Below are 24,179 nucleotides of genomic sequence, written 5' to 3'. Positions count from 1 at the left end.
CTGAAATTCTGGCTTCAGGAAGTCATCACAACATGGCTCCTCTATTGACCCTTTAGCAACATTTCCACCAGTGTTCCAACTAGTCATCAGCAAATAGCTGATGACTAGTCTGAAGGAGTGGGGTAGGAGGAGTTGCAGGGAACCGGTGCGCCTTGAAGGCAGCACTAGGTCCAACGAGACATTTTGTAAAGCTGGATGGTTGACTGGTTGCCGTGGGAGATTAAAAGACTCCTTGAACAATCAAGGTATGTTTTTGATGAGGGAATAACGTTATAACATGATGTAAAGCTCAAAAAAGTTGAATTTACGCAATACTGCTCCTTCAAGTAACACATCAACCCTGATTAACTACAATTTTAATCCTGAGAGACTTTTAAAGTAACTTCAAAAGAACCTGTCTGACAACATGAAGTAAGCGGGAACAAAAAGTAACAAATCAATCTAAAGTAATCTAAGAACAGGTGAGAAAAAAAAGTCATCCATCAGTGTGGAAAGGTTTTTAAAGTAATTTCTAAGGCTTGTGAGAGCCATTATCCACAAGAGAAAATGGGTAATGGCAGGAGTTGACAGCCTGCTCAAATTACTCCAAGAGAGGATCGATGACTCATCAAGTAGGTAACAGAAGAACATCTAAAGCTCTGCAGGGCATGACTTGCCTCAGTTAAGGTCAGAGTTCATCGTTCAACAACAGTAAAGCGAGACTTAAATGGCATCCATGGGAGAGTTCAAAAGAGAAAAACAATTAAACACAAAGATTTGTTTCAAATGTTTGCATTTAAAATAAACCTCTTGATGATCCGAAAGGAATTTGGAAAAACATTCAGTGAACTGATGAGCGTATCCTGGTTGGCATCATGTTGCATCTTGCATAAAACCGTCCGAGCCACCACACCATCCAATTACATCGGTACTTTTCTCGTTGGTGCTTCCACTGACAAGCAGAGAGACGACAACGTGTGCTGACTGTAGCTTTAAAAGTCTGCATCGGGAAGAAAACCGGGGTGTTCTCCGCAAAGTGGAAGTGGTGCTTTGACTAGAGGAGCGGCTTGATACAAGCTCAGCGTGCCTTGAGAAATGAATAAACCTGTTATGCTGGTTATGCTGACATTCACAGCGAGGAGGTTTTCGACTTAGAGCATGAAGGTTTTTGGAACATGACAGAAACCAGCCGAGTATTCTCTCTTTTCTGCATTTATCCCAGCACTGCAGGCAGCTGCGGCTGCTTCTGAAGTAGGAAGTACGTTTGAAGCTTTTTAGTATCCTGCAAATCCCTGAGCAGGGAAGAAGTCTCATCAGGCGCAGAGCAGTAAGCAAACGTCTGAGCAGACAAATGTAAATATCCTAGTGTACCGAAATACACTGACTTGCACAAGTATTCATGCTTCTAACTTTTTGACATTACAGCCACAGACTTCCATTAACTTTATTAGAATTTAGTCTGATAGGCTTAAAAGGTAGTAGGTAATTGTGAGTAGGAAAATGGCAGATGGTAAAAATGTACCATAACTGTGAGTAGGAAGAAAAATTCTCATGTTTTTTTCACAAAATTAGGTAATGGCGGCATACATCAGGGATGGACGATGTTTTTTTTTTTTTGTGCAATACTTAGCACAGTGGTGCATCAGTAGTGATTAAAGTAAAAGAAATTTGAACAATAGTTATAGTTTGTCTGTTCTGGTAACTGATTTCATGGCACAAACGCAGCAAATCAGACTTAAATAGCTTAAAATTAGTATAATAAAAATAAAAAATAACACAAACAAAATTAAAAATGTTTTATGGTTGCCTAGTCAAATCCTGGATTAGGGGAGATTCAAAATATTTGAGATTTTATTATCAAAAAGGTACTTCAATACAGTAGTTACATCAGGTATTGCGATTTTATTGCTCAACAGATTTGATGGAACCAGCACTGAAAAAAAAACTAATTTAAAAGTAACATTGTAAACAGTACTGTTTTTTGTTTTTTTCAGTTTTTCCCAACATCATTAATTTTTGTCATAATTGTAATGCAAGCAGCTAACAGGTTCCAGGTCCCAGCCCTGAGTTTTAAGGGGAACCGTTGTGTCTCGGTAGGTTTGCAGTTTTTGCGTCCTCTTTCCATTTACAGATGATTCACCAAACAGCTCTCTGTAAAATGTTTACAGCTCGGATTAATGTTTTATTACCTAATCCTGCTTTAGATTTCTAACTTTTTCCCTGATCCGTTTATGGTGGTAACATGAAAAAATAATGAGAAAGTTCCAGATTTAGAACTGTATTTTTCTGCTTTTCAGAAAAAAAACCCCAGTACATTTAACACCAGCAGAAAGTCACATAGAATTTCTAATTTAAAAAACAAGGCATCCTATTATTGAGTGAGCTACCATAGAATAAAAAAAAAAACTTAAGTATTCCTGGTTAAAATTTCTAACTTTGTCCCTGATCTGTTTTTGCACGCAACATGACAAAATGTGAGAAAACTCCAGATTTAGGACTGCATTTTGCAATGTAGTATTTTGCAAAATGCTAAAAAGTGTTAGCTATCTAATAGACAAAACAACCAATAATCTTTATTTGTGCGCACTGGTTTCTTTGGGACATCTGGTCCAGATTTCAGATTTAAACAAAGGTGTCAGTCTGCTGCTTGTTGCTACAAATCCTTCTGAATCACACTTTGATGCTAATTGCAGGAAAGTTTCATTGGCTTCTCAAAAGCTATTTTTATTTTTTTTGAGCAACTACGCATCTCTATTTAGGGCATCTTCAGAGGGATTCGGTCATCAATAATAAATGGCTTGGCCCTGTTTGAGAGTGCGCTGGTTTTAATTTTGATCAGACTCTTGGAGTCAAGATTGCGGTTCTTGAGCTGTGTTTGCAACGTGTGATGTAACTTGGTTGTCCTATTTTTGGGGTCTTTGCATTACCCTTGTGTTACGACCGCGAGCGGTTTGATGAGTGACGCAACAACCTGGAACAGTTCTGCATCCGTAGGATCCGTTTTGAGTTTGATGATCTGTCATCGCTCAACTTTTATTCAATTTTTTTTTAAATGTTGAACAATCTACAAAAAGAGGGAGGAGAGAGGGAAGTAAAGACTTCAGATAATAAATTATATATTCTGAATATTTCTGCCAGCATGGATGCAGCTTGGCATCTTGGCGTCCCAAATGTTTCACATTGTGACCAACATAATTCAGTTTTTTTGCAGTCGTTGCTGTTCAGAAAAGCTGCAGCGTGCCAGAGTGTTGACTCTAGGTTTAAATCATGAATTTCTGCTGTGCTTTGCTCAATATCAGTTTTAAACAGCATAATTTATGTTTCTAACAGATTTCAAAGCGCTAATAATGCAAATGGGTGACTGATTCAGGCCAAATCTGTCAGTTAGATTCAGTGATGTTGACTGCTACCGTTTCAAAGCAAAAAAAAAAAAAAAAAGAAAGTCACTTTTCTTTGCTAAATTGTCTCAGAAAATAAATTAATTTGCATTCTATTAATAGACAAGGGAAGGTGTGAGGTATCCTTGAATAAAATTACAACTTGAACCACAATCGGCTCTTTGACAACGTCTGGCTGATTAGTAATAAAAGCTGTAGATGAAACTGAAATGTTCCCATTTCTTGTGGTTTTGTTTGAAATTGAGATTTAGTCAAATTTTGAAATTGTAGTCGGTGATTTTTACATTAGCACTTTGAATTCAACATGTTGGAGTGACACACAGCTGTTTATTAAGTGTGTGATGCTGTGAGAGCTCTGGTGGAACCAGCTGCACCTCGTCTGAAAAATTAACCAAAGACGAACCATCATCCTCCAACTACTTCCTGTCGTCTTCTTTGTCATTTTCTGCAGCAGTAACAGACGGCTATTGATTACGCAATTCATGTGATGCAAAAAAAAGTGTTAGTACAGTTGAAACACCACCTTATCCTAGCACAAAAATCTTTAACGAAAAACTTTTTTTTTTTTTTTTTCCTAAATTGCTGTGTTTCCTATTAAGTAAATTTACTTTTGGAATTTCAATTTGTGCAATTTTACAGTTAATGGAAACACAGCTACTGAAAACGTATGAGCTGGGTAGTTGTACCAAAGAAGACATTAATAGAGGCTGACTCCTGAGACTTGTATAAATACCTCTCTGCTCATCAACAAACACCTGGCTGAAGAACTGTGAGTTCAATAAACCAAACCTTACAATCAGGCTCTTAAAACAAAAGCCAAACAACAGAACATAACCAAGACGGAATACTTGGAGCGTCAACGTTGGCTCTGTTGCTGATTAAACTTATTGTTCTGCACCGTTTTAAATTGCTTCATAATCACCGCCGTCGTTTGAGAGATTGATTTCTAATGTTCTGCCCAGGTGGCTTTCATTTTCCGCCATATTTCCCTTTTCTTGCCTTCGTCTACTGACAGCTTCGGCGTCGCCATCCAACCGTTCACTGCAATTAAGAGGCGTAATGACACACTCCTGTTTTAAAACGAGCAAAACAAACGCGTTCGGGGTTGACTGAGCGGGCTCCGGTAAGCTACGACTCGTGCTGGAGCGGCAGCAGCCCTTTGCGGCGACGGTCGCATTAGAATTCAGGCTCTTCCTCGCTCTCATACCCCGCTCTGCAGACTCCAAAACATTCATAAACGTGACAGTGCCGCTTCTGGGAGAAAAATGCATAGTCGTCTGTAAGGGGGAACAATGGAATATTAAAAGGTTGGAGAGAGAGGGACCAGTGAGTGGGCGGAGGGATACGACGACAGAGGAACGGAGGTAGACCACACGGTGACATTGAAAGAAGCTGCATAAATTGCAACCCCAACTTCTTTTTTTTCTTTTCTTTTTAAATGCGAGTCGTCCCCCCCTCAGCTGCCGGCTGGCATCGTGCGATTGCCTCACCACCACCCCCCCCACCTCTACTCTCTTGGGTGCCACAAAAAATGTCCCCCAAGCAGGCGTGAATGAGATCTTTGTCATTTAGCACCAGAGAAGGACAGGTTGGAAGTGTTAGAACAAAAACAAGAGAGATGGGCAGAGAACATGGAGGAAAAAAGTGTCATTGTTATTGAGAAGAAATTCAGGATAGATTAAGAGGGGAAAAAAAGGAGGAGGGAAAATTTACCTTGGAAAACATTAGGAAATTATATTCAAAAGTCCAGGAAAACTGCAGGTGAGGCCTGATTTTCAAAATTTAGCCATTGCGTACCCCATCTATGCAGCATTCTGAGTCACTGCACATGGAAAAAGGGAAGCAAAATTCCACAAAAAAATACAGTTTGAGATCAGTCTCAAATTTCTGTGCTTCAAGAGTAAAAAGATTGCGAGAAAAAAAACCCTCAGAAATTGTCTAGAAAAATAAAAACAAAACAATATGTAAATACACTTGAAAAGCAAGACTTGACAACCGCCTTCATAAACACAACACAGGATTTAAAATTTTTTAATATTTTTCTGAGCTAAATAAAAGACGACAACCCAACTAAATGGAGAGGCCAGCGTTTGAAGGGCGGCCTTTCAAAAGACTGTTCACCAGTTCTCAGTTTTCTTCTCTTTAAAAGCTTCTCTTTTTTGTTTGTAGGTCCACGTTTAGGTCATTTCCCACATTTTCAAAGATGATTTCATATTTACAGTTTTTTCCTTTGTGCCCTCTCGTGTAAATAACCAAAAGATGTTGAGCTTCTAAAAGGGGACAGTTTGATGAGAGGTTTTGTTTAAAAAGTGACTGATTACATCACCTTTTAAACAAAAAGTTGTTTCTCTCTGTGAGATCACAGTTCTGTTAGGACAGTGGATATCTGTTTGGTGACGGCTGACCACTCCCTCTCTGAAGAGCTGCTAGCTTTAGCCTCTGGAACAAACTAAACACGTACTAAATGTAAACGCCATGAGAGTTAAATAGACTTCCACGGCTTTTGGTGGCTGCTTAAAATTTAGATTTTTGTTCAGCCACACTTACTACATCTCCATTCTATAGTAGGGGGGTCACTGACAAAAACTTTTTTTTTAATTCTTACTTTAATTTTCTGAGATCCAAAATCAAAATTTCAAGAAAAAGTCGAATTTTGTTTTTCCTCCAGTGGCCCAAATCCTAATGCATCCCTTAAAAAGGGCATAAACCATTAAAAAAGGGGGGGCGGGGGTTGCACAATGCCACTTTAATAAATGTTCACTTTCAAAATGTTTCATTTCCATTTCCATTGGTTATCAGCTTATAGAATCAAATGTAATATGTTGAGGTATAGAGACAGGCAACCTGCAAAGGTCACCAGCTGACCTGTGATTTCACCTGAGGCAGCACCATGACAACAGGACTTCCTCAAAAGCCCGGTCCGATCAAAGATGGTGTCGAGTGTGACGTGTCATCTGCACGTTAACACCCGACACAGCCACCCGTACCGGCTCTACGCTCCTGATATCTGATGCAACAGAAAACACCAAGGAGCCGAGTTCTACCTCTCTGACCTCAGAGTCTCTGCCAATAAAAGACATCATTGTTCCGCGGTATCGGATCACAGAACTCCACCTTACGCTCATATTCCTCCATGCAAACACGCCCTTCATGCTTCAGACAGAGGGATTAAGTGACAGGGACGAGTGTTGCGTAGTAAACCAGACTGCAAACAGGATCACTTCCAATTTTTGAGAAACATATCAGCATGAGACGTTGAGTCTTAATCTTCAGCAGGAGGTACGTTGTACATGGATTCATGCTGCCTGAACTTTTCCAATTTTGTCATGTTACGACCACAAACTTCAATACCATTTAAATCTGCAGTATGTAACTTTTATAAAAAAAATAACTTTTTTTTTTTAACATATTTGTTCAGTCACTGTTGTGACAGTATAGTACGAGAGAGAATGTATTAAAAAAAAAGAGCATTTAACATACTAAAATTAGGCTCCTCTGCCTTCTCCCAGCACTAACTAGAAAAAAAAACATGTTTCACCCACGATCTTTTAACTACTTCCATTCTTCTTCGTCATGGTTTGTGCCAGTGGCAACATCATGCGATTCGTGTGATGCAATAAATAAATAAATAATAAATCGTGTTTCCGTTGCAGTTTTGCCAAATAAGCCAATTTCAATATGGCCAAAGAAACCACCTCATCTTAGTGCCAAAACTTTTTAAACTTTTTTTTTTTTTTTAACTGCTATGATTCCATTAAACAAATTTATTTTCGAAATGTGAAATCGCACAACTACTTTGATATTTCCCCTCCATCTGGACAGAACTCTAAACATGCAGCCAGAGTTGCAAACACCTGGGAACATACATGTGTTGTAGGAATGTCCCAGTCAAATTTTAATTAAGAATCTGTGGCAAGAAGTTCATCGATTTCCTTTTTATTATTGCTATGCGCACCTTTATGCTCGTCTGTCACCTCCAATCCCAGTAAAATACATTTTAGACAGTGGTTGTCACATGGCAAAATGTGAACAAATTTAAGAGCTATAAATACAGCAAGGCACCGCACACAGGCTGTATCTCTGCATGACTTGATGAAAGACAGGAAATCAAATCAATTCATAAGTCCAGATGTACTGCATGTTTTTCTTCAATCGGGAAAGTAATAGCAACTTCCGATGAAAACACAGACGCTGACTGTGGGTGTAGGGGAATAGAAGAGTTTAGAGGGCTTTTTTTGGAGAATAGAAGCACAGCAATAACAGGCCTGGGGTCAGCAGGAACCTTTGTTCTACCTGGAACTGAAAGCCTCCTCATGAGATCGGCTGAAAGGCCTGAACCTTCTGACCTGAAAGATGACTAAAGACGGAGTGTTTCTGAGAAGGACCGAGAAGGGGGAGCATTGAGTGCAAGGTGGACTATTTTGAGACATAAAAACATTTTACTGATGAGGTTATTCCGATTTTTTTCCCCACCATAACCCTGCCATAATGCAGGAGTCGTGTTTAAAGCCTTGTTGAACTGCTTTGATATGATTGCATTTGTGTATTTACACCAGAAACTCTCTCATGTGGCTGTAATTCAGCTATAAACGTCCACAATATTTAGTTGAGCCCTTAGCCTATCCATTTCAAAATTTAAATAAATAATTAGAGAGAATATATTACTGCATTCATTAGTTGTTTGCTTAGCTGTGCGAAACACATCAGTATTTTAATTTTACTCAGATAAAAAACAGCCCCCTTGTTCTACGCTTCACTTCGTTCATCAAGTCTGGACCCTTGGCTATTGAGAAATAATTGCTTTCTGGAGGCGTGGACTGTTTTGAGGTTTAAAATGTTACCCAATTGCTAACGTAATGTGTAAGCTTGACGCTATGAAGCTTACCGGAAATTGTGTCCGCTGTCAGCAACGGTCCTCCACTGTGAAGACAGTAAGGGCCAAGCTGAACGAGGTGGATGTTAATGTGAATTCAATATTTGGAAGCGTGGTCAACATGACTGAACGGCTCCTTTCACTTCTTCTTCTTGAATTTTATTGGCAGTTGGTAGAAACGTTAAGGTTGCATTACCGCCACCTACTGGACTACAATTCTAAAACAGCGCAGAAAAAGCAACGTCATTGTACACAAATTCTCCTTCTGTTCGCTGATTGGCCCGGTTGAAATTCTATTGGAGGAAATTAAGTAAATGGGAGAAAGCCCAGACTTTCTGTAAAGCGAGTTTAGAGTCAACCGGAATAATGTAGGAACGCAATGGTCAGGCTGAGCTAAAGATACAAGCTAACCTTTAGTAGCGTAATTAGTGACTTAGTTGTACTTCTTTGATTATATTTCATAATACCATACAGTATAGAGAAGCTGTAGAAGTAGTTTTTAGCTACTAATAATGATTATTTTCGGCATTACCAAAATTCTACAGAAAACTAGGAGTATGGCAGGTAATAGGCCAGGCGCGGAGCTATAGGGAGGGCTGGGGGGACTGCTGCGCCCCAAACCGGGCCGGATGGGGGCCCGGCCCTGGAGGTGCCAGGGAGGGAGGAATGGTTTCAAGTCATTGAAATATGTGATTATAGACAGAGAAAGTGCGCCCTCGCCTGTTGAGAAGGGTGTATTTAATGTTAAATACAGCCCCCCGCCCCCCTCTTCCTCCTCCTCCTCAACAGTTTCACTCCACGTAAGGGGCCCGGTGATTCCTTAGGGGCCCGGTAATTGGTTAGGGGCCCGGTAATTGGCCCCGCCCCCCGACCCGACGCTGACTTGTTCCGTGTGATAGGCTAATACTTTAGTAGTACCGTTGATATATAATGAAGACAGTGCCATGTTAGTAGTTAGAAAGGACCTAAATGCAGAACAAAGCTGTGGCTAACTAGCGAAATGTGTTCAAAATAGAAACTTGCAGGTTGAGAAGGCAGGAGATGAACCATGGATTCAGATGGGCAGTCTGACGGAAGGATCCAGAAGACAGCAAAAAATTCAGGAACTCAAATTAACTATATACCACGGACTTCCGTTTTAGCACTTCCACTTTTTTTTTTCTTTTGCCACATAGAACACTTCCGGTTCGCAGGTCACACTGTGTTAGCAATGGAGTTTGTCACTCGGCCCTTACTGGATTTGAGCATCTTAAGGAGACGGACTGAACGCTGCCAGGAGGTAGACACGAACACGTCCCTTTCGTTTGAAGATTATTTAAATAATCAGCTCATCACGATTACTCCTATTAATTCTTTAAGCCCTACTATGCATGTAGTCCACTTTAGCACATGTCCTCATCTAAGCAACTAACATCTTGATTGAATAAAATTTATAAAGCATTCTTGTACATGCCTGTGTGTATGCCAACACAATTACTTTTGTATATTAATTTCTCATTCATGACATGTCTTCTTTTCACAGAAGCACCTTGTATAAAGGTGTGACCTGCCCTCTGCCATTCATTTTCACCCTAAGGATTAATGAGGTGTACCAGGGACTTCCTCCACAAGAAGCACCATTGATTACTTCCATGGCTGTCTCCAGTGACGTTCGTATTGTTGACTCCATATTTGGTCCAGTACAAGAGGGAAGTGTGCTATCTTATCAGCTGGCAGCAAGGACAGTTCCCAGGACCTATCCACGCCATGATGCACCTCCTCCCCCACAGCTTCCACTGCCCAATTACAGGCTTCTGTCGTCCATGTCTGTTCAGAACATGAGCACCATCATATGACATCCCTTGAGAAAACCTTAGAGATGGCTCGCCAAATTGAGAAGAGCACGCAGGAGCAGAGTTTCTGTACAGAGTGGCACCAACTGAGAAACTGCTGCGTTACCTCCACGAAATTTAGAGAGGTCTGTCACACCAGGGGTGCAAGGAGACAAAGCAAACCACAAGAACTAATCAGAGGCAAATGTAAAGAATCAGGTAATGGGAAGCAGCTGTGAAGGGGAGGTGGATAATAAACCAATGCGAAGCCTGATAAATAACTTAAGAGAAATAAATACAAAAGTGCAAGAAACAAAATACAAGAATAAAGAAGAAAACTAAATATAAAGGAATTACCAGATACAGCAAGACCTAACAGGCAATACTTATGAGACAGAATATGACAAGACCTGTAAAGCGATAATAAAGGATACAAACAAATGAAAACAAAACCCCAAAAACACCCTGGGGTTGTGACAGACAATCTGAATGTAGGAAGAAAAAAAATGTGACGTCTTAGGCAAAAATGTAATCTAGAGCTTGCAAACTAGATTTCTACACCATTTCTAAATATCTCTGGGTGTCTAGAAACTGAGATAATACTCTCAGGAAAGCTTTTGTTTAATCTAATCTTATCACCATATCCTCTGTTTTTAGAGGATAAGAGGTGCAAACGCAGCAGTAGCCACGTTTATCTCTGAAACCTGAGAAGTACCTGTCACTACACACACAGCCTAACACACCCACATTACAGGCCTTGCTGCTCTTACCTTAGCTCAGATCCACGTTGCCGAATCACATTCCAGGAGACAAAACGGTTTCTGTGTTTACGGCGGCGATGCCCGAAATAGAGGGAAGCCTGCTGCTGGGGAAGAGCGACGACGATTAGCTGTAGCTGCAGAGAATTCAGTGGGAAATGTCAGGTCTGCCTCTGAGGCGTAAAAGGTTGTGTATTTATGAAGTTTGAAGAGATGTCTGGTCAGCTGCTGTTGTCTGCAGAACCAGCACTGACCAGAAATACAATTATTCTCAAATTTCCTATACATTTTTCCTGTTGGTAACAAAAAAAACAAAACAAAAAACACTTGAATGAGCAGCTTCTGTCCCCCAGTTGTTGACAAAGTATTTATGTGTCTCTTGCTCTGCGCTTATTTCCGTTTATGTTATGCTGCGTAATTTTTACATGATTTGAGCTGTTTTTCTTATTTAATGAAAAGATAGCAATTGCGAAATTGTTAATTGTGTTTTTTAGACATTAGCAGAATATCGAAGTTTTGCACACATTTGTAATGGTATTAGTAAGCTACTGTCTTACTAAATATCATGGAGAGTCCTCTCATTTTATATGTAGTTAAATTAGTGCCCTAACATTTGTTTGACAGAAAAAAAAATGTAACTGAAAAAAAAGTTTAGTCAAAAAAAAAATTTCAGTAACAACTTTTCAGATTAAAGTTTTTTTTTTCCAATTCTGAAACTTTTTTCCAATTTCAAATCTTTTTTTTTCTGTTTCAAATTTTTGTCTTCTGAACAAACTTTACAGCCTCAATTTAGCTCCATAATTTTCTATCAGAAACAAACTTCTCGATTGAATAAAAACTATTTTCAATGCAAATCTGCCCCGGGGTGAGAATAATTCTGGACATAACTAGAGATGTTTTAAAAATAATTACATTAAACATTTCTAACAATGAAGACACACGTGGCGGCGTCCAAAACGGGATAAAGAAGAGCAAGTTGTGGCTGTTCTGAAAACACAGGTGGAGAACAAGCCTGACTGATGTTGACATGCACTCTGTTTACAAAATCTGCTCATCTGCAAATACGTCCAACGTCTCCATTCGCGTTGGTTTTTCAGCTGCCGTTTGATTCCTGGGGGAAAAAATAATCCCAGTGTAACAAACGGCTTTATCTCATGCAAAAGAGGAACTGCGCCTTTCACGCAAACAGAGGGAGGTCAGGGACTGGCTGGGGAACAGGTGTCCCTACTGCTGCCTGGCCTATCGCTGACCTTGGGGGTGGGTGTGCGACAAGGAAGTCGAGTCATCTCAGCTGCCTGCCTGCTGTTGTTGTCGGCTCACCTGTGTGTGCGTGTGTGCGTGTGTGTGCACAGGTGACAGGACAGATAACGAGCGCGGTGCAGACAGTCTGTCTGTATGGAGCAGTCTTCAGCATACAGCAGCAGCATACTGATACTGATAAGGCGGAGGACGTTTATTATGTGTGAGTGTGTGGACAACAGGAGGCGGCACAATTGGACCTCCGCTTGACTGAGACCAAAACTTGGATTAAATATGTTCCCTGCTTCCTGGATCACGTGTTTGAGCATTTACAGAATAGGAGGAAAGTATTGAATTTAAAAGAAAAAAAAACATAGACCCCTGAAGGGTTTATGTATAACTAGTGATAACTATGTCTGTGATAGAGTAACACAAAGTAGCGCTAACAGTTGAAACCAGATATTTGCATACACTGTTAATCGAAGCACAGAACCTTTTTTTCCTCAAGGATTCCTCACTCCTGTAGGGAATGTGTTTAATGCCATTATTATGTGTTTAATGCCAGAATAATGAGAAAATATTGTAACTCTTCAAAATCAGAGTCCTTGCTCACATTTCATTAGTATTTGATAGATTTGCTTCATAAACTGTAATGCTGTTTTCTGTAATCACCAATCCAAAACATTAACTTTGTTTGTCCTAGGACCCATTTGTAACTGCCATCCGTTTTAAAGGCCCTTTGAAGTCGAAGCTGTAATGTTCCTGCAATATTTCCACAAAGTGAAGTGCACCAGTCCCTCCTCTGGCCTCTTCCTTCCTGAACGGCCTTTCAGCCCAAGTCAGTGCAGGACTTGTTTCACCGTGGACACCAGCTGCATTTCCATAAAAAATGTTGGTAAAAACTTTGGTAATATTCCGCTAATGTAAAAAAAAAAAAAAAAACAATTTCGCAATTGTGGCGTTTCCACGAAATAACAAAAACAATTGCAATAAAAAAAAAATCACTTTGTTCACGTTTTAATTCATTAAAAACATGCCGCACCATCATCCTCCTACCACTTCCTGTCGTCTTCTTTGTCTTTTCCGCCAGTAGAAACATCTGGTTGTTGCTCATGTGACACTAAAAAGTGTTTCCTTTGCAGTTTTTCCAAAATACATGAATTTTGATATGGCTGGGGAAAAAAACACTTAATCTAGCGCAAAAAAAAAAAAAAATTATCAAAAAGCATTTTTCTTTGAAATTGACACATTTCCTTTTAGCAAATTTATTTTCAAAATTCCAATTTGAGCAGTTTTACTGTCTGGTTGCAACTTCAGAAAAAATGTTACAGAGGAAATAAACATAAAAGCAATGCTGGAAGAAAATCTGTTAGAAATTGCACATTGCTGCACTAGGAAGATACAAACAATAAGACAAGTTCAACCGTCATCAAGATGAATCAAACTTGTATTACACTGAAAACTTGGAGTCGTCAACAACGTCTGCTGGAGGGAGAGTTTCAGATGTTTTTTAGATTTGTAAGCCACGTTAACGGATGTGAATGTTCTCTGAGTTTTCTTGTTCCCCTGTCGCTTTGAATTTCCCAACGTTTTTTTCAGCTGCAGCAGAGACCAAGGTGACATTTCTGGTCCTGACGCTAACGCTCTGCTCTGATCACTGAGTGAGGCTGAGCCAGCTGACCAGCACTGACTCTGCAGGGTGGTTGGCCAATAAGTGCTGCTCAATGTGTGTGTGTGTGTGTGTGTGTGTTGTGAGGCTGCGATGGTAGTTAGAGTGGAAGGTGGTCCAGCAATAAAGCCAGCAAGCAAAGACGAGGTCAAAGGGCACGGAAGTGGAGGGGGAGCCAAATCTACTGACAGCGCGAACTTTTAACACACACACACACACACACACACACACACACACACACACACACACAGAGAGAGAGAGAGAGAGAAGCAGTGAACTGCTGCTTGAAATACATCAATACTGCTCCAGTTCACTGCCCAGTAATTCTGTGTTTAAGTTTAGATCTAAATAGTTGATTTAAAAAAACTCAATGTTTTTTGTTTTGTTAGTTTTTTTGTTTGTTTGTTTGTTTGTTTGTTTTACAAAAAAGTACATATGTATACATAATTGTGAACTAAAGACAGTCAGAACTTCTGAAGAAGACCAACACAGGCATGAGTTGCGTTTCCATTGACCGTAGGATTTGAGCAATTTGACATTTTGAAAATAAATTTGCTTAATGGAAACACGGCAGTTTAAATCGGAGGACTGGAAGTTAGAACTAGTTCCTGTAACAATGTTGGTGGTCTAAAACTTAGTCTTTGTACAAGCACAGACGCAACCAGCTCACTTTGATAATGAAAACATCAGCACACATTGCGTCTATGAATCACAAAGACTACCAGCTAGCAGAGGTCTTTTCTTTTTTTTCGCGTGGCATTGCTGAAACACACACACACACACTCACACAATCATTGAGTGAACTCGAACAATGACAATCTGCACACCAGCTTGTGGTGCTCATTGTTATTTCTTTGCCATTTGGGTCATTTAAATAGAAAGCATAAAGAGTTTATGCACTACAGAGCAGATGGCTAAGTGTTCCTGCAGTTCAAAATGCTAACGTCACAATTTACCGGCAGTTTGTGGCTGATCATAAGAGACATAACGTCCGAGTACAAGTTCTAAAGGTATAACGTCATTTCTGCTCTGCAAATTCGTCGGCTTCAAAAGACAAGTTGTAAAAAGAAACTAAAGCGAGAGAGAGACAGAGAGAGTCTTGCTAGAATTCAGAAATACAGTAGACCCAGAAGGCGCAAACAAGTTGGCTTCAGTTCTAAGACGCAGCCTGAGCAAAGCACCACAAAGCAATCCAACACTATCTCCCACCTACACAGCAGGCAGAAGACAAAACAGCGAATGTGTGAACAATCTGTTCCCTGTTCTTGGTTCTGATGAGCTGTTTCACTGTCTGACAAAGCCTATTGAGTTGCGCCGACGCCAAATGTCCCTGAAAAATGGGCATTTCTTTGCCTACCTGTTATCTCTTTGAAGAACCAAACGATCTGAGCAGGAGGCGGCCTCCAGGTGTCTGAGGGATCTGTGATTGGACATGGAAGTGAAATGAAGCTCCATGAGGTAATCTGAAACAGTGATCACCAAGCAGGAGATCTGATTTAGCTTTTTGTTTTTCTTTTAGTTCTGCTTAACAAATCTCTCCCGGTAATTACAAGGCATCTGCTATGTTAGATTTGCTTGATGTTTGTTTTTTGCTAATTTTTGGATGTCAATGATTCCCAACTAGATGGGTTTGACTGAGTGATTCCATCACATGAAGATGGTTTGGCTACATATGCGGCATTTTGGGGAAGTTGTAGTCTGCAATTTTACAGAAGAGATGTGGATTCAACAAATTCGAATTATGCAAGTTTTCGTGAACTCTGCGACATGCTATCATCCAACTACTTCCTGTTGTCTTTTTCAACGTTTTCCTGAGTAGTAACTTCCAGCTGTTGATCACATGACTCATGTGATGGGGAAAAAAATGCTTCCGTTACAGTTTTGCAAATTACATCTATTACGATACGGCTGAAAAACGACGCCGTTCTAGTGCAAAAACTTTGAGTTTCTTTGAAATTAGCAAATTTATTTTCGTAATTTCAATTTGCACAACTTTATGGCTAACAGAAACACAGCTAGGTCAGCTCTGAGCAGCTGACCTGCAGCCTCTACCATTGGTCAGCACAGCATCTTCCCTGTAATTACTAAAGAAAAGCATCGCCGTAGCATGATACCACTTCCTCCATGTGTCACAGCGGAAATGTGGAAAGATTCGTTTCCTCCAATCAGACCATTTTCTTCTGTGTTTGCTGCGTCTTTTACATCCCAAAAAGTATGAAAAGTACCAACAAAGATTTAGTAGGTAGGTAGGTTTGACGTTGGGTACAACAGCCTTCACTGGAGTGGTTTATGCTGTATGAATCCTTGCACAAGGCATGTACAAAGTTTTTCTTTTTTTGTAAGTTGGTTGAAGTTTTGTGTCAAAACAGCCACAGTTGAGCTACCCCAGGAGGCTCCGCATGTCTGGATTGGATGTACTTCCTAAATCACTTGCAGCCACTTGCGCCTGCTGTCACGTGTTCACACAACTTTGTCCCGATCAAAGGCAGCCGCTGACGGTGAGAAATTAGTTAGCGGTCATCCGGCACTCCGAGTCCCAGCAAAGACTTCTTAAGTAATGTTTGAAGAGCAGCTGCACCGGCTTGTTCAAAGAGGTCTGTCAACAGCAGCAGGGACTCTGACTTAAACTGTCTTCCTGTTGATCTTTCCTCCACGCTGGAAGACGATCTCTGCAGAAAGCCACCAATGAAAAAGTTAAATGTTTAAACTTTTTTTCCATGCTTTTTAATTGGTTGTAATTTATGTTTGGCTACGCAAAACAAAACCTGGAAACAAGCGCACGTTCTTGTGTTTTTATTTTCACGTGTCTTGTGAAATTCAGTAGATGGGGTTCAGTGTCAGGGCACCACCAAAGTCGAAGTATGAATGCAGACAGAAAAAGCTAACCCTTTGTCGTAAAATGGTGCCTAATTGAGGCTCCCTTCATGAACTCATTCATGTCCAATAAAGTGTGTTTTGTATGTGTCTGTTTAAACACAGAACATAATCTCTCTCTGTCTGTTAACACCAAACCGGGTTTTTTGACGGTAGACAAACTGCTTGTAGACCGCTAACTTTGCTGTCAACATGTAAAACTCTACATTAAAAAAACTAACTTAACATTGCCTGAGATTTCTCTTCAAAATACTCCTCAAGAGTTCATCAAAGACATTATTTTTTGTAGTAAATCTCAGAGATTGTAGAGGAAAGCAACGTAGCAAACAAGCTAGCAGTGTACTAGCTTCAGAATGTCATGTTAGCATGCTAGTTTGTTCGTCTTAAGGGGAAATTTCTTCAGAATTTAGCTGGATGAAATGTAAAGTTGGCCAAAAGTATGAGTGAATCAGTGTTGAATATTATTTCAATAACCGGGGGTAAAAAAAAACAACAAAAAAAACATTGAATCTGGCTTAATGGAGAACATACAAGCTTGAATACTTTTTCAAGCTGCTGTAGCAAAGGGTTATGAATCCAGTTGCATTTTTTTTACATTTCTTGTAAAGCTAATGTAACACTACATATCACGAAACCTGCGTGACAACACTGTACACACCCATTACCAATGATTATGTTGGTTCTTGTGTTCTCAAGAACCAACAGCTGCGTAATGGATACAGGCACCAGCTGAAAGTGAAATCCAGATTTTAATTTTGAGCAGCATTATGCTGATGCAGCATAAAGCCCTCCACGGATCAGCAAAGGTGCCGTCACACGGGCCCACTTTAATTGAATTAACTGGGGCTTTAGACAACAGGGTGGCCGAAGCCACGTGCGACATTCACGTTACACACTGGCAGTTTGTCTAAGCGGCAGCAACTGGCAGTGAAATCCAACTCTCTGTGTGGCAGCTACATTTAGACCAGGAAACATGGGGTGAGCGGTTCAGCGGCTGTAAAGGATTGAAAGGCTGGAGACTGACTGAGTGGGAGCCACTTAAACAGGGTCATTACAATGACCCCACGGAGCCACAGGGTCCTGCCATTCATCTATGGCTGCGGGAGGAAAAAAAACAGAAACCACACAAGACGCTGGGCGGGTTTAGTTGTTTTTTGTTTTTTTTAGTTTTGTTTGTTTTTTTAATGGAATGTATCTTTTCGAGGTATGAAAATAAATCTCCGTGGAAATAAGAAATTGGACAGTGGTTCCTAACAGTGTGGAATGATGAAAACAGGAAGGCATGTCGGGGAAGCATCGCACCGGCCGCGTCAGATAAAGGGCACGGCTCTGGCCCTGTGTGGAAGATGACAGCAACACAGAGGCATGTGCTGGATTAACTGCGGTACGCTGGCGAGCGGTGGGAGACCCGCCCAGGAAAGAGGAAACATCATGAGCCACAGTGAGATAAAATACGTCCTGGTGGAACACAAGACATTTCTGAAGCCTCTGATTGACATGTGGCACTGACTGTTGCTCTGCACCGCCGCCTTTATATGTATTAATATGTTTACTTCCAGATAAAAACTCTCCCATGCCTTCAATCTGTTAAGCACAGAAGTGATTTTCTTTCCAAACATTCAAAAACTGAGCTGCAACAGAGACTGACTTGGATAGTTGTGTCCTTCTTTTTGCAATTACTAAAATGTAAAGTTTGTATCAAATGGTTGCTGCTCTGTTATTCGAGTCATACAAAAGCTGTCTGGATCTAATTATAAGTAATGGATAAGGATTAGCTGCCCCTCTTCAGTAAATTGCTACAAATCAGCATGAGACAACTTGAAACAGAGACGGTGTAAAGAGGTTAAATTATGGAGATCAGGAAAAAAAAATGTTTCTGTTGTGACCATCAGTATTATCAGATGACTTTGTCATCTTGTATTATGATGGTGTTATTTAGGATCCTGTCACACCAGGAGTGCTATCAACAAGAGTTAGCACAGCGATTTAAGGAATTGACTCCAAATAGTTGGCAAGCTGAATATTGGCTGGCTAGGCAGCACTTTTGCTTTAGTTTAAAACGGTTCTACAAATGCATTCCAGTTTTGTGTTCAAAACCAAGTGAGATTTGCCCATTGCTGTGTTCGTTAAGGCTAGTAGCATTGCTAGGCAGGAAATTGCAATCCAAGCTAATAGCTTTTAGCTTAGTATTTGGCCAAATAAGCAATAGCAACACTGTCAAAAACAGCCTGTTTGACAATACAGATTGTCACACTGTTTACGGACAGCTATTGGTAAGCTAACAAAGCAAACAGCTAGGAAGCTAGATTAGCTGGCTACACAGCTACATTCTGCCACAAAGAAAAACAATAAGTGACGGTTGAATAAATAGCAAACTTAGCTCAATTGCCAATTCTTACCCTATTTTGTATTCACACGCCACCATTTTGTCGTTCTACTCTTCCGTTTCGTACCTGTTCACACTCTTGTATTTGAGCAATCCCTTTTTTTGAAAGTATTATGAGATAGTCAAGAACAAGTCAACATCTCACAAGCGCAACGAACAGTTGGACCTGAGCTAATTGGAAGCCTTTGATGTACCAAATCAAAATTCCAACTTCAGCATTCAAACCGAACGCATCATAAGCTGACAAAGCCAATCGCTCAGATGCCAACTTATTTCAATACATTCCTAGTTTCTGTAGCCGAGAAAAAGAGCTTTGGCTAAATCTCCTAATCAGAGGAGCCTCATGACATGATAACCATTTTGTTGATTGTGATGATTCTGGTGTGGTTCTGATCAGTTGAGGTCTAACTAAGTTTAATGTAATGTTATGTTTCCACTAAGATTTAATTGAAACGGTCTGTGAAGCAGCTCAGTTTTGGAAATAGTCACCTTAACCTTATTGTCCATGGTTAAAAAGCCAGAGTACACCCATCACTTAAGAACATAGCAACAGCTTTTCCTTCAATTTACAAATGTAGCAAAATAAAGTGGCGGAAAGCAACAGAAGCACACAATGGAAACACTAAAATACACTGTTGAAATCAAGCATAGAAAACCAACCGTCAATCCACACAGCGCAATCATTTTCTCGATCTGTACATGTTTAGTGAGGTGAGAGGAATACTGCGCAACAAGAGAAATGTATCAAATGAGTCTTTGGCTCTGTTAGAAAATAAAACCAGAAGCATTGAATAAAACCAGAAGCATTGACGCATCTTATCCATAACGAGCTGGTTCAACTAACGTTCCACCCCAGGGAACGTTGAGAGAACGTTCCCTAAAAGTTACAGGAAGGACCGGTGTGTCACCGGGCCAGCCTTCCCCCATCATCGTCTCTTGTAAGTTTCAGGCTTCGTAACCTTTAGGGAACATCACCAAACGTTCCCCTCGAGGTTCCAGTTCGTCAGATAGTCCAAGTCGACCGAATGCTTACCTCCAGTGACTCTCACACTTGACATTCAGACAACTTTTTTTTATATATATAAAAAAATATATACACATCTAATAAATAAGGGACAAAACCCATTGCACGGTAGAATACAGATGTTTTCTCACATGCTTTTAGTCCATCAGTCTTTTGTGAAGCAAGTCTCTGTACTGAAAAGAGGAGTGAGGGCTGGGGGGAGGGCTGGTGTGTGGAGACCACATCATGAATTGGGGTGTGGGGTGTTCAGTTCTCCTGGAGAATGGAGCTTGGTGAAGCAGCAGCAGGGGGAGATGAAGCCTGGGTTCATTGTCTTCCTCGGCTGAGTGTCAAATTCACCTGCGGATAAGAATCAATTAGACTGACTGTGGTTTACACAGAGAGGCAGAGGAAAGGTAAAACCCCATTCTGGGCACAACAATAGAACCGCTTTTACAGTTATAGAGCAAAGGTAAGCATAATTACAAAATCCATAGACCTAATGCCTATAGATTAAATTGCTGATCTCACTAGAGGAGAGCAGGCAAAGGCTATTGTGGAACTACAAAACTTATTGGCAATAGTTGTGTCTGATATGGTTTTCTACATAAAAAAACCACTTAGAGTTTCCTCAACTCTAGGTGGTTTTACAGAGGAGTCACACCTCATCAGGAGGACTGATATCTCTAGCAGGGGTCAAAGTATGCAACTGTAGCGCAGTGGCAGGCCCATGGGTCAGCAGGGAAACAATGACAATCAGCTCTAGCAATGTGTCTCATAGGAATGTGAAGATTTTACACTTTTTCTGCTTTAAATAGCCAAAATCAACAGAATATTATGCCCATCTGATTAGCTGCTAGCTGGCATTCCACCGCACTTAGTGCTTATTCATGTTTCTAAAAAAAATAGAGATGCCATCCGTCAAGAAGTAAGGAAACTACTAATGATTATAACATTGTGGAGCTTTACTTCAAAAGCTCGAAAGTTTAAATACTTTGCGTATTAGTATTTCTAGTCAGTAAGAATTGGCGTCCCCTTGTGGTGTGTACAGTTTTTAAGAAGTATGACTTGCATTTAACAGCTCTAGTTCAAAATGCTACATATGTAGACTAGTTGGACTTCAACTGAATTTTTTTAAACACTTTGACATTTTCAAAACGTTATGTTTCTGATAAGTTTTTTTTTTTCAGAAAGAAGTTCTTGTACGAATCAGCATTTTTGCAAGAATCTTTGCTTTCTGTCTAGTGAAAATATCCACTAAACAGAATATTTTTGTAATCTTTGCTGGGATTACAATCCCAGCAAAAAATAAAATTAGGCATAAGCAAAGTGAGCGGCTGCAGCAGGGGTGGGGGTCCAAGAGCCTTTAGCTCCAACAGGCTAACACCTTGTTTTGCTGTCAATTGTACTTTAATGGAGAATAAGGCAACTTTTAAGCTCGTACTATTGTTTAAACAGGATGTTTGGGGGAAATTGTTAATTCTAATTAATATTTTTAAAACAATGAAAAATTTATGAACATCGAATTATACCGTAAGTAAAGGGGGAAAATAATTTTGTAGTGATGTCATTGGAGTCATCTAAAAACAGATCTACAAGGTGCTGCTGTGCTAGCTGTTGGGGGCTTGAATCAACTCCAACCCAGCCCCCCTTTAACTTTGGGTCGGCCCTGTTTGAAAAACAAAATTGGGCAGATATGGCACTTGAATATACTTTCTGTCACCAGTTGTTTTTTTTTAATAGTTAACACAACTGATTTATATTTTTATTGGTATACACATACAAAAGTTGTGTTAGAAGCTCACAAATCAGCCGCTGCCACAGAAAAGCCACGTGTGTGGAAATCTGAGTGGAGCAGCGAGAGCCGCACTACATCATGGTGCAAATTTGGAAGTTATTCTACGCAGCAACACCTCAGAAGCTCCCGCGTTTTAAATTACTAACTTGGCCTACTGCACTTTCAATTTGTAAGCCGTTTCAATAAATATCTTTTAGACTTTGTGATTCTTAACAAGTATTAAATTGAGTCAAAACGCCTTTATTGTAATTTATAGTATGCCGTGCCTGCTTTTTCTTTTATTTGTTTTTTTTTTACACCCCTTCTTTCCCCCGGTCCTTCTCCCATTGTCTTACCGCTGAAGGCGCGCCGGTGTTTGCGGGGCTCCCCGCGGGTCACGCCACGCTCGGGGAGCTCCGGACGGTCTTCTGCCCGGGCATCTGCACGACGAGCAGCTGCTGCTTCTGCCGGGTGGACTTGACGGCCAGGATCGCCTGCCGGTTCTTGTACTGGACCATCTGCAAGGTGATCTCCGCGTTCCAGCCCTCGTCCTGCGGGCACCTGAAGTCGATCTCCTTCCCCTCCGTCATGACAACGGTGAAGTAGACGTACTTGCCTTTCCGCTCCACGCAGTCCACCGTCTTCATGTTGGCGAAGTGAAGCTCCTTGACTTTGCCCGTGTCCCCGCCGTGCTGCTGCTGCTGCTGCTGCGGGTGATCGTGCTGCTTGGGCGGCAGCAGCAGCACGCCGTCCTCGGTCAGGACGCAGTGCTTCTTCTTCCAAAGCTGCAGCAGCCCGTCGCTCCGCTTCTCCAGCAAACCCTCCTTGTACACCTTCCTCCCGTTTTCCAGCATGTTCGGCCGACCGCTGCGGACCTCCAGCCTGATGGACGCACGGACGCTGCTTGATCGATGGCGCTCTATCCCGGAGAGGCTGCGGGCATGGGATGCAGCTGTGGCTGCTGGATGTGGAAGAAGCGCCTGACTAGCAGTCTGCCTGCCGGTCACTGTTTGTGGAGCGGCTTTTGGGGGCGGGAGGGGTCTGGAGAAGTGCACCGCCCCCCTGAGTAGAGTAAAACCCCCCGAGACCATGGAAGCCCGGTCATTAAGACTCCCCTTTATACTATACAGCGAGACCTCCATCTTCACTCCCCTGAGATTTTTCTTTTTTTTTTGCTTGCCTTTTTAAAGTTTGCAGGAGAAAATCTACTTTTTACTACAAATTTGAATCCTTGAGGCTGTTTTTACATCCATCCATTACTAACTAGTTCTAATCTCCATTACTTCCACGATGTCGCATTAATTATATCACTGCTGCGGATCGTCTTTTCTTACTGTATATTTCTTGGTTGATGTGTTAGTGGTCATATTCCATTTCCAGTGCAAACCCCTTAAGAGTCCATGAAGTGCCATGTGTTTGAAATAAAGCACCACAGCGCCCTCTGGCGGAACTTAGCGCGAAAAAAATACTCCACGGAAGCGCAGGAACTCTCTAGATTTCTTAAGTTTATTTAAATATATATACTTTTTTTTTTTTTACAGCGGTTTTTCTCAAATCACCAAACAAAGTAATGTATGGAACTATGAAGGACCATACGACAGTACAACAAAAATAGTTTTGGTTTAAAATGTTTATTTTGTGAAAGAAAAAGTTCTAAATATTTTAGTTTTTAATATGTGGCTTCCAGTTTAGTTTAAATTCGTCATCTGCAAATACAAAGAATAAAAACTCCTTCACAACTTTAGAGTTCATTATTATATAATATGAATAAATTAGGACCCAGGACGGAACCTTGAAGGACTCCACAACTGATTTAGAGCAACTTTGATTAAAGGTTCATTTGTTTTTTTTACATGTTGGTGCTGATCTTCCAGATAGCAAACGGTGCTTTAGCTCACGTGGTTTCCGTAGTAAATATTCCCACATTAAACTTTATTCAAAGGTAAAGAAATATCACAGCCATAAAGGGGAATCGATTAGTTCCAACACCAAATTGATGACTTAAATGTGTTTCAGTGAATCAATTTAAAGTCTATTAATACATTTCTCTACCATTGTTGAAAATTAAAGATGCAAATAAACTGATCTTTATCTGGGAGATGGGTGCCTGTCAGAAAATCTTTCATTATCGAGACACATTTCAGACAGCAATTCAATGACATTTTTCTGACATTCTTATGAAAACATCCATGTTCATTTTCCTGAGCTATTGGGCACAAAGTCATTTTGTCTGCTCCAGAAAATTTTGCACTGCACCATCTCCTGGTATAAAAGGTGGCACCCGATTAACAGCAGTTATCAAATTTCCTTCCATGAATGTTAGCTTTAATTAGTTCATATTAAACTTTTCCATGGAGGGTACAAAACGTCCTGAAGAAGGAGTCACCATTTTGTACACAAATTAAGTTCAGT

General features: G+C 40.6%; 1 protein-coding gene and 1 long non-coding RNA gene across 2 annotated transcripts in view; both read right to left on the bottom strand.

Annotated features, from left to right (window-relative positions):
* LOC106927788 (uncharacterized) overlaps nucleotides 1-8,442 on the bottom strand; it is a 67,556-nt gene extending 59,114 nt beyond the window's left edge. Inside the window, exon 1 of the long non-coding RNA XR_015762169.1 lies at nucleotides 8,263-8,442. This is a non-coding gene — a long non-coding RNA (uncharacterized LOC106927788). The remainder of the gene's footprint in view (nucleotides 1-8,262) is intronic.
* Nucleotides 8,443-17,743: 9,301 nt separating this feature from the next.
* On the bottom strand, nucleotides 17,744-23,935 carry phlda1 (pleckstrin homology-like domain, family A, member 1). Its single transcript, XM_015003568.2, has 2 exons — nucleotides 22,124-23,935; nucleotides 17,744-20,350 (listed from the first exon to the last, which is right to left on the bottom strand). Exon 1 carries the CDS (start codon nucleotides 22,907-22,909, stop codon nucleotides 22,163-22,165), a length of 747 nt encoding a protein of 248 aa, XP_014859054.2. The 5' UTR covers nucleotides 22,910-23,935; the 3' UTR covers nucleotides 17,744-20,350; nucleotides 22,124-22,162.
* Nucleotides 23,936-24,179: the final 244 nt, after the last annotated feature.

Source organism: Poecilia mexicana, unplaced genomic scaffold (genome assembly GCF_051168715.1).
Source record: "Poecilia mexicana isolate PSO_F unplaced genomic scaffold, ASM5116871v1 scaffold_23, whole genome shotgun sequence".
NCBI lineage: Eukaryota > Metazoa > Chordata > Actinopteri > Cyprinodontiformes > Poeciliidae > Poecilia > Poecilia mexicana.
This window is presented reverse-complemented; position numbering and strand designations above follow the sequence as displayed.

What these genes read in the sequence shown, in the direction of transcription:
- phlda1 (XM_015003568.2), bottom strand. Translation starts at nt 22,909, where the DNA reads ATGGAGGTCTCGCTGTATAGTATAAAGGGGAGTCTTAATGACCGGGCT.